Genomic DNA, 12,503 nt, shown 5'->3' with positions numbered 1-12,503 from the left:
GATTTAAGTATTAATTCTTCATTTAGAAGTGCCTTTCAAAACTGACAATTTACAGTGACAGGATAAGTTTTTTTAAACTTAGTACAGTATTATGGCCAATTTACACTCACAGTATTAAGCTAATTTGGCCATAAGTATTATAAATGCTGTAATATTGAGTGGCTGTTGCAACCCAGCCACAACGCGACATCACGTGGTTTGACAGCGATCAAAGCCAGTGTGTGTGTGAGTGACTTCTCGTACGACGCAGAGTAGCGGTTGCTCTCTGTGCTCTGGCAAATAAACATCCTACTCGTACAATCTAAACAAGGACCATCTCGAGTCTTTATTCTCCCAAATGCATTGCGATAGAAGATCTCAACAACACTTAGCATTACAGCCACTTTACACTCATAGTATAATAGCTATTTTATGTCCATAAGTACAGTGACTCGCTACTTTGTGGTTCACTGATCACGGTTTCAGTGCATCACTGATGTTTTTTTTCAGGGGAAAAAAAAAGTTCAGAATAAAAAAAAATGCCAAATGACTCAGAGGTTTTGTACATGGCTGTAACTTGATTGGTTCCCAGCGCTGATGTCACTTAATGACAGCACGGAATCTCATGGTCTACAGCCATGTGGATTGGCTGTGCATCTTCTAGGCACACCCCCTGTTTTACCACGTGGATTATTATATCACGACTTCGCATATTTTTGTCTATCGCTGGTGGTGCCGGTCCCCATTAACAGTAAAAAACGAGGGATTACTGTATTTCTGTATTGCACTGGTGCCCCCCCACCCACCCAAAAAATATAAGGCTGATCACCACGGAGCAAGCAGCGCATATCCACATAGGTTGTTGATGAATTGAGAGAAAATAATGTGAAAACCTCTCAGAGAAATTAATAAATATTCCTAGTTAGTTGTCATGTGGCAACGCAAGATGGCTGCCAACAGCGCCCCTTCTCCCAATGGCGACTATGCAGCATTGTTATTCCATGATTCTGTATGTCAGGGTCCCGGAACCAACAGGAAGTGACATCACACCACAACCCGGTGCGGTGCGCTCGCAACGCAGCACCCGCAGCCCCGACCTCCCACGCACTCCATTTTGGTGACATAGAGGAGCGGCTCCACGCTACAACTCAGGTCCATGATGGAGTACACGCTGATCCTAATCTGGCAACGGAACTGCATTATGGAGTAGTAAGGCGCGAAGGGCATAAGCACCGGCGGGAGGTAATTGATCACGATGATGGCCAGGACGATGAGCACCATTTTCAGGGCCTTCTTCTTGGCCGGGTGCATGACCTCTTTCCCTGCGACGGAGCGGCGGAGCACCCAGATGACCGAGATATTACACAGTACCATGACGGCAAAGGCGAAGAGCACCACGCCGCTGAACACCCCGTTGACGCTCATGGAGCCGAGGATGCACTTCGCCAGGGCGTACGCAGTGATCACGGCCCACGCCGCCACCGAGATGCCCGTGCGGATTTTGTGGTCCCGGATGCTGGTGAACAGCATGGGGTGGACCACCGCCAAGTAACGGTCCAGGCAGACACACACCTAAAAGAAAGGGAATCGTCAAATCAATGATTCGTCGCTTTCAGGAAAGGGGTGTGTATACTGCGGCCTGGGGGCTTATTGCGGCCCATCGTCCATTTCACAGCAGTCCGCGGCAATTTCAAAAAATGTTATTTGTCACATATGGGGCGGGGGCTAAAACTTGAAAGGCAACATAACTAATTCACAAAAATATGTCCAGGGTTTTTGTCATTGTCACTTGAATTCCAGGACCCACAGAATATTGAGTTTTAGGACTACATAAACATTCAATACAGCGTTAGCAACCTTATACTCTCTTCTTTCATCAGTTCATTCATAAGTCTACTTTCATCATAAAAAAAGAGTTCAGTCCTAAATTAGATGGGTCTGGAGTTATCTGAGCTTGAAATGAGGGCGGCTGTCTAAAATACAATGCAATACATACATTTATAGAGCGCTTTGACAACAGCTGAAGCTGTAACAAAGAGCTAACATGGACAAAAAGTGAATGCCCCCTCGTGGAAGGGAAAAACATTGCCAGAGGTCTGACCAGAGCTTTATCGACACTTCCTGCAAGAAAAACCAAAAGCCGAAAACATTCGAGAATGGCGCTCCGTGTCATGCTTTTCAATTCCTGAATACATTCGGGAATGGCAGTGAATGACAACTAAATAGAAATTTTCCATTTTAATCAAATTATACCATTAAAAAAATAAGAAAGTAAGAGTTAATTCCTAAATGATAGGTCTGGAGTTATATGAGCTTGAAATGAGGGCAGCTCTCCAAAATACATACATATTGGTTTATAACAGCTGAAGCTGGAACAAAGTGCTAACATGGAACAAAAGGAAAATGCTGCCCCCTTTTGGAAAAGAAAAAAAATATTGCCAGAGGCCATGGCCAGCGCTTTATCAGCACCCAAGCATGAAAAAAAAAAAATGGAAATATTGCGGCAAGACTTACCAAGAAGAGAACCCCCGCATCCTTGACGCCGTACGAGAACCTCTGCAGGAACCAGATCCGAGTGTCATCCAGCAGCAGCGAGTTGAGCAGCTCGGTGGGCATCATGAGACAAAAGTATGCATCAAGGATAGCCAAGTTGAGGATGAACACGTCCGACGTGCACGGGTTGCTTTTCTTGGCGGCGATCTGCCAAATGACAAGGCCGTTGCAGGGGGCCCCAACCACCAGGTTGAACACCTTAATGCCGTAGTAGAAGACAAAGCCGTACGGGGCCACGGCGCACATTTGGTGTTGGTACCACAGCGGGGGTGCGAACGCACTGCTTGAGTTCATCTTGGAGGGGATGGAAGCTGATAGGATGAAAGGGACAAATAGGAAGATAAGGATTTGGTTTCTCGCAAAGGAATGAAAAGGGATGAGAAAAAAAATGAAGAAAAATGGTTTCAAATTTCAGTTGTAATGTTGTTTTTTTACTGACAATAAAATGTGAAAAAGTTGATAGTGATTAAAAAAGGTCTTTTTTTTGGTCAAGTACGATACTCACATCCTATAAACTTAGTTTACAACAGGCTAGTTACGATAATGTACTTTGTCTTTATTAACTCATTCACTGCCACAAAAATGTGTCCACTCCAGTGCCAGGGTTTTTGTCATTTTCACTTAAATTACAGGACCCACAATGTACAGTATTGAGTTTCAGGACGACATAGACATTCAATTCAGCGTAAGAAATATTAGATAATAATAATACTGTAATAATAATAATAATAATAATACATTTAATTTCCAAGTGCCTTTCTGAACACTCAGGGACACTTTACAATCAATAGATGCTCTTCTTTCAAAAAGAGTTAAGTTATATGGGTCTGGGGTTAATTTAGCTTGAAATGGGGACGGCTGTACAAAATATAATATGATACATACACATTTTTATTTATATAGCGCTTTAAAAACAGCTGAAGCTGTAACAAAGTGCTACCATGGACAAAAAGCAAATGCTGCCCCCTCGTGGAAGGAAAAAATATTGCCAGATGTCTGACCAGCGCTTTATCAGCACCCCCTGCAAGAAAAAAAAAACTTGAACAAATTTGGGAATGGCGCTCCACTGAATACACTAATTTTCACACTGAAATGCTACCCTATCAGTATATAATGCACAAAAAGAGTTAATTGTATGGGTCTGGAGTTATCTGAGCTTGAAATGGGGGCAGCTGTACTAAAGGCAAATGCTGCACCATCGTGGAAAGGAAAAACATTGCCACAGGTCTGACCAGCACTTTATCAGCAGCCCCACGCAAAAAAAAACATGAACAAATTTCGGAACGGCACCCTACGTCATACTTTTATATTCCCGAATAAATTCGGGAATGGTAGTGAATGAATTAAAAAATAACTGTAATATTACAGAAAAATGGATTTATACTGTACTGTATTAATGATGTGTAATAGCAGCGGTGCCTCATTCATATTTAAATATTTTCCCCAAAATAAGAACAAAAAAAAACCCAAAACACAACAATCCAAATCAGCCTTGATCAGGTAAAACATGTTTGAAAATCTGCATGCATATAAAAAATAAATATGTATTTTTGCAACATTGATTTAGATATTGTTACCTTTCAAGATCAACGCACGATTTTATGCATTTAAATCCTCATTTTACAAGAATAAAAAAATCTGCATACACATAAAAAACAAATATGTTAGATATTGTCACATTTTAAGATCAATGCACAATTTTCTGCATTTAAATCCTCATTTCACGAGAATAATTTAAAAAGTATTGATTATCCAATACATTCATCTTTACAAAAACAAAAAGGCAATTATTTAGTTTTAGTGAAAAAAGTTAAAGCCTATTTAATAATGGGGAAAAAAACTGTAATATTACCGAAAAAAAAACTGTTAATGGAATTATACTGTACTGTATTGTTGTGTAGTAGCAGCAGTGCCTCATTCATACTTCAATATTATATTATATTATATTATATTATATTATATTATATTATATTATATTATATTATATTATATTATATTATATTATATTATATATAAATGATATATATTATATATATGATCTGATATATGATGATATATTATATTATATATTATATTATGTTATATTATATTATATTATATTATATTATATTATATTATATTATATTATATTATATTATATTATTGAAATGGGGGTGTCTGTACAAAATACAATACAATCCATATACATATTGCTTTTGGCGACCCCTTAAAGGGAAAAGCCGAAAGGAAAAGAAGAAGATCTAATAGGCCCTATTAGATCATTGTATAATTAAAAAAAAGACTATATCATCACATGATAGTTGATGGTGATGGAGCAAGTGGAAGGGAAGGAAAATAAACTTTCAAATGGGAAAGACAAGAACAGCAGTTCTTACCTTACCGGCGGTGGCGGCACCCTCAAGTCAATGCTCGATTAGGAAGTAGAAATTTCGGTGCAGATCATCAAGGATGAATTCCAGCTGGTCGGCCATTGGTTGGTCCAGTAAACAAAAAGGGGGGTGGTCAAATACTCCTAAAAGTCCCCCTGGACTTTTTTACCTTTGTCTCGTCTGTCCGTGTGTGTTGGTAACTCGAGCCAATTGTGAGTTTTTGTGCCTCTGGCTGTTTGGCGCAAACAGGTGACGCAAGCTGAGAAATCTAAGGCAACGTCTTACCAGCATGCTTAAATTTTAAAAAGCCTGCTGGGAATGAAAACAAAAACAAGTTAGGCAATGAGAAATAAAAGTGGCATACAGCCTGCAGTAAGTGGTGTGGTGTCTTACCTCATCCAGTTGATGGCGCTATAGTAAAAAAAAGTGTTTACTTTTAACTTATTCACTGCCATTCCCGAATTACCCTGTGAATCAAACCGCTGAAGATGGAGGGCACTGATTCGCTGTGGCGACCCCTTGAAGGGAAAAGCCCAAAGGAAAAGAAGACTGCCATTCCCGAATTTATTCGGGAATTGAAAAGTGTGACGTGGAGCGCCATTCCCGAATTTGTTTTTTTTCATGCTTGAGTGCCGATAAAGTGCTCTGGCAATTCCATGTTATCGCTTAGTTACAGCTTCAACTGTTGTTAAAGTGCTATATAACTGTAAAGTGCAGTACAGTTTCTTTCTTTATTTAGCATACCATAGCACATTTATTATCCATAAAGTAAGGTATATTTTGTGTAGTTTTAAGGCTTAGAAAATTAGAAAGTAGAAAATTATGTTTTTATGGGGACCTGGGAACAGATTGTTGTCATTTTAATGGTTTCTTATGGGAAATTAATTTTTGGGATACACACTTTTCGCCTTACACACTGTCTGAGACCCAAAGTTCGTAAGCCAAGGTATCACTATGTTTTTTATATGATGTGAAATATGATAGCAAAACAAATTGTAAAAATTTACAAAGGAAATCATATTTTTATTCCATACACTCAAAAGAGTGGTTCAGTACATCTTTGCATTCAAGTGATTTAAAATATTATTAGCATTGTTATGAATAACTGAGCAAATAGCATACATCAGTTTCAGACAAACAACAACAAAATATAAGGTTCAACCTTTCCCATGTAAACTTTAGCATCACGCAAACACGACTTTTTGACAATCCAAAGTCGGACTGTCTTTGTTGTCCATGTTCTTTCAGAACAAAATCTTTTCATTTCCTAACGTTGCAACAAATTGCGAATCAAAAAGTCGAGTAAGAGGAGGGTGAATCTGTCGTATACTTTGTGAGAAAACGCGGATTTCGCGCACATTTAGATCATAAGAAAATAAGCATGAATGGAACTTGTTTTTTTTTTGTGAGGCGAATGTACGACCACGTGGGTCGAGATGACAAAGTATTTTTTACATCACAGAAGATACTTTAAAAAATGAGATCACAGTGAAATCACGAGAATAATGTCAAAAGAGTGACAATAAATGTTTTTTCAACATAAAACAAAACAAAAAAAAAACAACTGAAACATATTGCAGTGTAACACAGAGTGAGCCATGACCAACACTTTTGAATGATGTTGGGAAAAATAAATAACATTATTATTATTATTTCCTTTTTTTTAAATGAACAAAAACTCTGATTGACAGGTGACCAGTCCCGGTTGTCATTCAGCCTTCTGGGATAAACCAATAATAGCGCAAGAAACTAAAATATCTTGATGAAACAAGACTAGTTTTACAGGGAATCTAATTAAGGCGGGATTTATATATTAAAAAAAACAATATTAAAAAAAATAAAATTCAAATTTTGCAAAAAACAAACAAACAAACAAACAAACAAACAAACAAATAAACACATAACTTTAAGGTTAAAACTAATAATTTTAAATCAAACAGCTCAGAACGTGATTGAATAAATAGCATCATGACAAAAAAAATATATATGAAGAAAAAAATACCGTATTTATTCGAGTACAACGAGCAAAATTTTCCACGTAACTCAAAGTTTGGGTGCGCCTTATAAATGAGGCCTGGGAAAAAAATGTCATCTATATTTAATGCTTTATCCCTTCCAGGAGGGTGCAGCATTTCTAAGGCTATTCTCCATAGTCGTGCTTTGTTCCACCTTCAGTTTCGACTCTCGGAAAGACCCGGATGACAGGCATTCCTTTTTTTCTGATTGTTGATTAACATTTCTTTAGCTATGCTTCATTTCCTTTCCTCGCCCACACTGAAACGTGAGTTAAGCATTGCTGTTTTGCACAATTACCATTATCCAGAGTTTCGATTCGGTGTTCTCCATATTTTAATGTATATACTGTTACCTGTTAGATGGCAACTCAGGGTATCAAGAGAAAACGTTCTGCATGACGCTTCATTCAAGCTCAAAGTTATTGATCAAGCTGAAATTCATGGAAATCGAGCAGCTCGTCGAGAATTCACTGTCCCAGAGACGAATTTTAGAGAATGGAGAAAACAAAAGTCACCATGAAAGATATGAATGAAACCAAAAAAGCACAAAGAGGAAGACAAGCCATGTAACCTGATAGAACGATTTTATATACACTGACACCATTTTTTTTTGTTTCCTAACTGACATCAGAAAAACGTTTTATAGCATCTAAAATACCCAAAACACGCAGGCTGATATTTTTGGTCAAATGCAAAACACCAATAAAAATGAGTTAAAGTGTCCCAAAACTACTTCAAATTGTGATGTCACGCGAGGACGTCTTTGCCTTGCTCAAGAATCAAAACAATGGCTTCAGATTCGGAGAAGATGCTTTCTTGTTACTCATCCACTTATGAATATGATTCAAATAGTTCTGAAGAGGAAAGCATAAATGTTTGCAATCGATTAAAGAAGTACTTGCGTATCAATTTGAGCCATTGGAACTCCAATGTAGCATCCTAGAAAATGCACAAGATGGCGCCCAAGCTCTGTTGAAAATGGGCTGATTTGTCTGCTGGGAATGTGTCAACTAGAATCAAATAGGAGTCTTGGTGCATGTTCATATAAGGTAAAATATAGCTATATGCCGTGGAATCTTTGTAAAATACGCTCAGTAGAAGTCATTTGAAGTGATTTTACAAATTATGGACACAACTTGCTGGGAGGCGTCGGTTATCCTTTAAGGGTGCGCGCTATACATGTGTGTTATACTCCAGTGAATATGGTAGTTATCCTTGTCCTATCACATTTTCCATAAAAATATACATATAATTAAAAAAAAATGTGCGTAAAGAAATGTTTGTGTTGATTTTTTTGGCGGTGCCAACTGCTCATCATCACGTTATCTTGAGTATTTTTAACATTTTTTTTTGCCATCATTTATAAATACCTACTTGACAATACTCTGATACAAGGCATGAGTTGTCTAAAATATATTCTCTCACACAAAATGCATTGTCATCTTTCCTGATTTTGCATTCATAGAAAATTCAAGTGCTTCTTAAAAGGTCGTAGAAGGAGAGGCAACATGGATGCTAAAATGAAAAAAAAAAAAAAAACACGTATTCAAGTATCATATCAGCATAAAAGAAGCTTTTTGAGCGAGAGTGCATCATTTGGTTATTTTCTTCACATCCACCAATGACATTAATGGTGACTAAAGTGAACTTGAGAACCACTTTTGCAATATATTGACGGATATTTCTGGCTTTTCATCAGACAGCGACGCTATTTGAAGGGTCAGTGCGGCCGTAAGCGGCGGGACTGGTGGAACTCACCACTTTGATTCCGGGTGGTTGATTGATTGGCGTGTGACGCCATCATGTCGCCGTTGCCAAAGTACCGTGCACTCGGAAGCGGTAGAGGCACGTGTACTCCACGTGACCCCAGTTGCTGAGGACACGCAGCTCCACCACACGATAGATCACGTCGCTGGGCTGCGTCAAACAAAATAAATAAATAGAGATAAATAAATAAACGAATACATGAATGAATATATAAATATGTAAATAAAATACAAAATAGATCAATAAAAAGCAAAATAAAAATATATCATAAAAAAAACATAAAATACAAACACAATTAAAATTAAAATTAAAATTAAAATTAAAATTAAAATTAAAATTAAAATTTATAGTGATACGCTGGCGTACAAACGTATTTGGTTCCCAGAAAGTGCGTAAGGTGAAGTGTATTCCAAACATTAATTTCCCATAGGAAACCATTAAAATTAGAAGAATCCGTTCCCAGGTCACCAGAAAACACAATTTTCAACTAAATAAGCCTTAAAACTACACACAATGTACCTTATTTTATGTATAATAAATGTGCCATGGTATTGTAATTAAATAAATACAATGTACTTTATAATAAAGTCGTTTTATTTACCTTTGTGATGGTCGTTGATGGCTTGATGAAATGGATAGCTTTTTGCATAGTGTCTCAAGGAGCACTGGGTTGTAAATCTTGGACGTTGTGATATTGCAACAGCAACATATGCAGGCAGACACACTAGAAACTACATTAATAGCTGGTTCCCTTGCTTGTATGTTCTCTTCAAATTGTACAGATGGCTTGTGCGGGTTATTTGTGGAGCCTGATTCATGGGATATACCTTGCAGTCTACACTCTGCCTTTGAACTATCAATAAAGTTGAAACGAAAATTTTAATGTGTTTTCTATACATGTCACCTTGTCACGTTTGTTTTTTGTCTTTTTTTCACATTTGTTTTTTTGTTTCAAGCTCTGTCGTCTCCCTTTCGTGTGTGTGTGTTTCTGTTTCTGTAACTACTCCTCCCCCCGCTCACTACTGCGTGTGCCTCCTCCCTCCTCTACCACAGATCTTGACCAATCATGTGCGGCTTTAACCAAAGACCAAGGGCGGGAAACAGAGGAAATAAAAGCCAGCTGCCATTTCAACAGCTCCAAGAACCAGCTTGTTCGCGAACGACACATCACTCATTGCGGTGCTCCGTGTGGTTCCCGAAAAATAGTTTGTATGCGCAGATTATATTCTAGCAAATTAAACGTTCGTAAAGTGAAAAGTTCATTAGCTAAAACGTTCGTAAGCCGAGGTATCACTGTACTTACAATTAAAATGACAATAAAAATATATTTTTTAAATATTATACACAAAAAATTACATTAACATTAAAAGTGAAAATGAAAAATAAAAACAAAAGAAAAGACATTAAATTAAATGAAATGACATTAAAATGATAGATTAATGGGTGTGCAAAGAGGTAAGCTTTACGTCAGGTTCGAATTTTATCATCTGAATTTAATCTTACGACCATCTGAAGATGAAAAAGGAAGAGAAACTCACGGGCAGCTCAAACGTCTGTGTGGGTTCGCCATCCTTGTTGTATGTGAACGTTCCCAGCCTCGTCCCTTCTTCCACCTCATCTTTCAAGCCCTGGAAGCAAAATAATAATACTAATAATTATCATCATCATCATCATCATCATCATCATCATAATCAAGTTCACTATGGCAGTTTGTGTTGTACATTGAAGCACAGCCTACCTATGTACATAGTGACTACTGACTGGCAGGTATTATACATTTTCAGTGTCAATATTTGTCAACGGTGGGCTTGTGAGCGACAACTAGCTTTTCTTTGCAGACAATACATGACTATGAATGCTGTTACATTGTCTGTCTGCATATGTTGCTGCATCATTTATGTTCAATCCATTCCATAAAGGGTTTATAGCGGCCCAACAATTCATGTTATATCACATTCTTCTTTTTGATATTTTCTAAAACACTGCTAATTGTTGAGTGAGTTAACTACACTCCCACCATTCTGTGATCGCAACTCATAATACTGTAATAATAATAATAATAATAATAATAATAATAATAATAATAATAATAATAATACAAACGAAAAAAACTGGTGGTCATATCTTCTAAATCTAGTGACAATGGTGTCATAGGGCAATGTTTTGGAGTGACTTACATAGACCTCAAAGTCCTTGGGTGCAGAGTCGATTCGGCCGGAGGGGGCGTTATGACGCGGCACGTGGTCCAGCGTTACGTGGGTTATCCTTATGGGGTGAGACAAGGCGATAACCAGAGTCCCGTGGGCACCGTTAAAGGCCCAACATTTGCCTGGAAGCAGCACTGGCTCTCCCTGAGGCGGGAGGGGAGGGGGCGTAATTGGATGATACCCTCAGACAAAGAAAAAAAAAAACAAGGCGATGAGTGGGGGAAAGATTACCCGAATAACAGTGCGTGGGCTCTCTGTCGGGTACCACAAGGGGAATCCGAACAAGCTCATACAGGCGGAGCGGGTGCGGTACGATTCAGAACAGCGGGTGCTGATCACGCTGGCACCTGGACATGAGATGGGGGAGATTTATATACATAGATATATATAAATCTACATATAAATCTCTCTCTCTCTATATATATAGCTAATTAATTATGTTATTTTTAACTCATTCGCTGCTATTCCCGAATTTATTCGGGAATTCAAAAGTGTGACGTGGAGCGCCATTCCGGAATTTGTATGAGAAAGCGCTGGTCAGACCTCTGGGAATGTTTTTCCCTTCCCAGAGGGGGCAGCATTTCCCTTTCGCCATGTAAGCGCTTTGTTACAGCTTCAGCTGTTGTTAAAGCACGATATAAATCAATATGTATGTATTGTATTTTGTACAGCCGCACCCATTTTTAGCTCAGATAACACTAGACCAATACAACTTAGGAATTAACTATTTTTTTCTGATGAAAGAAGGCAGTTTGGTGTTATTTTCTATTTGTGCCATTGTTATTTTTTTGAATATTTGCTATTTGCGTATTTTACATGACTTAAAATGTTGATAATTAACAGCCTAATATTAGTTTGCGTCTATTAATGAATTTACTATATTTGAATAAATATGTATTTTTTAATGCAAGTATGTTTGTGTCATGTAATATTTTGCATAATTTTAAAATATTTCGCAATGTTATTACATGATTTTTTTTTTAATATTGACCTATTTGTCTTGTATCACTGGCTGTCATGAGGATGTGAGTAAAGCTTTGCAAAAAGGCAATAAATCACAATAAATCGACTCTTTTCATCTGATGAGAGTCTAAGGTTTCTTATGCTGAATTGAATGTTTATCTAGTCCTAAAACTCAATATCCTGTGGGTCTTACAATGGACAATACATTTTTGCACATGGTCTGGCAGTGAATGAGTTAATAATATTTTTCGAAAAGCAGTTTTTGTATTATATAGACACACATTCTGCGATCGACTGGTGGGGTACTCCTGGTGTAAGGAGTCCTACCTTGAGTCTCGAGTGCAAAATCAGGCATTTTGTTAGCGAAAGGCTGTGCGCACGCTGAAGTGACTCCTTCATCCTGTCGGTTGACTGCATTCTGTGCCTGCGCAAGAAGCACATGAGATGTCGTAGTTGAAGCCTACAGTGGTTTGGCAGGTCCCCTACCTGGATGTGGTCAGTGAGCCACTTCTCCATGGCCTGCTGGATCTCTGGCGTGAGCTCCTTTGGGGCAGAGATGTCAGGAATCGACGTCACAGGAGGTTGTAATTGGATGGACTGCAACTCCATTGACAACTGTCAATCAGATGATGCAGGCGTTACACACAGCA

The 12,503-nt window shown here is 38.1% G+C and overlaps 2 protein-coding genes across 5 annotated transcripts in view; both read right to left on the bottom strand.

The window, feature by feature from the left end:
* Nucleotides 1-814: 814 nt before the first annotated feature.
* LOC148892422 (G protein-coupled receptor 4-like) lies at nucleotides 815-5,501 on the bottom strand. The gene is made up of 3 exons (XM_089007271.1): nucleotides 4,908-5,501; nucleotides 2,494-2,843; nucleotides 815-1,551 (listed from the first exon to the last, which is right to left on the bottom strand). Exons 2-3 carry the CDS (start codon nucleotides 2,824-2,826, stop codon nucleotides 1,024-1,026), a joined length of 861 nt encoding a protein of 286 aa, XP_088863397.1. The 5' UTR covers nucleotides 2,827-2,843; nucleotides 4,908-5,501; the 3' UTR covers nucleotides 815-1,023.
* The window catches only part of sun2 (Sad1 and UNC84 domain containing 2), a 30,403-nt gene continuing 19,382 nt past the window's right edge, over nucleotides 1,483-12,503 (bottom strand). For 2 of the 4 annotated variants that reach the window (XM_089007261.1, XM_089007260.1), the window contains exons 11-17: nucleotides 12,340-12,468; nucleotides 12,181-12,277; nucleotides 11,122-11,237; nucleotides 10,861-11,034; nucleotides 10,222-10,311; nucleotides 8,675-8,833; nucleotides 6,765-8,431 (exon numbers count right to left, since the gene is read on the bottom strand). In XM_089007261.1, the coding sequence (XP_088863387.1) occupies nucleotides 8,717-8,833; nucleotides 10,222-10,311; nucleotides 10,861-11,034; nucleotides 11,122-11,237; nucleotides 12,181-12,277; nucleotides 12,340-12,468 (723 nt within the window). In that variant the 3' untranslated portion in view covers nucleotides 6,765-8,431; nucleotides 8,675-8,716. Of the gene's footprint in view, nucleotides 1,552-2,815; nucleotides 2,844-6,764; nucleotides 8,432-8,674; nucleotides 8,834-10,221; nucleotides 10,312-10,860; nucleotides 11,035-11,121; nucleotides 11,238-12,180; nucleotides 12,278-12,339; nucleotides 12,469-12,503 lie in introns of those variants that run through there. The other 2 variants (XM_089007262.1, XM_089007263.1) reach the window with 2 other exon arrangements.

This window comes from Hippocampus bargibanti, linkage group LG10 (assembly GCF_051943395.1).
Source record: "Hippocampus bargibanti isolate YZ-2025 linkage group LG10, ASM5194339v1, whole genome shotgun sequence".
In the NCBI taxonomy this organism is placed as follows: Eukaryota; Metazoa; Chordata; class Actinopteri; order Syngnathiformes; family Syngnathidae; genus Hippocampus; species Hippocampus bargibanti.
The sequence above is the reverse complement of the archived record's forward strand: the minus strand, read 5'-3'. Positions and strand labels throughout refer to the sequence as shown.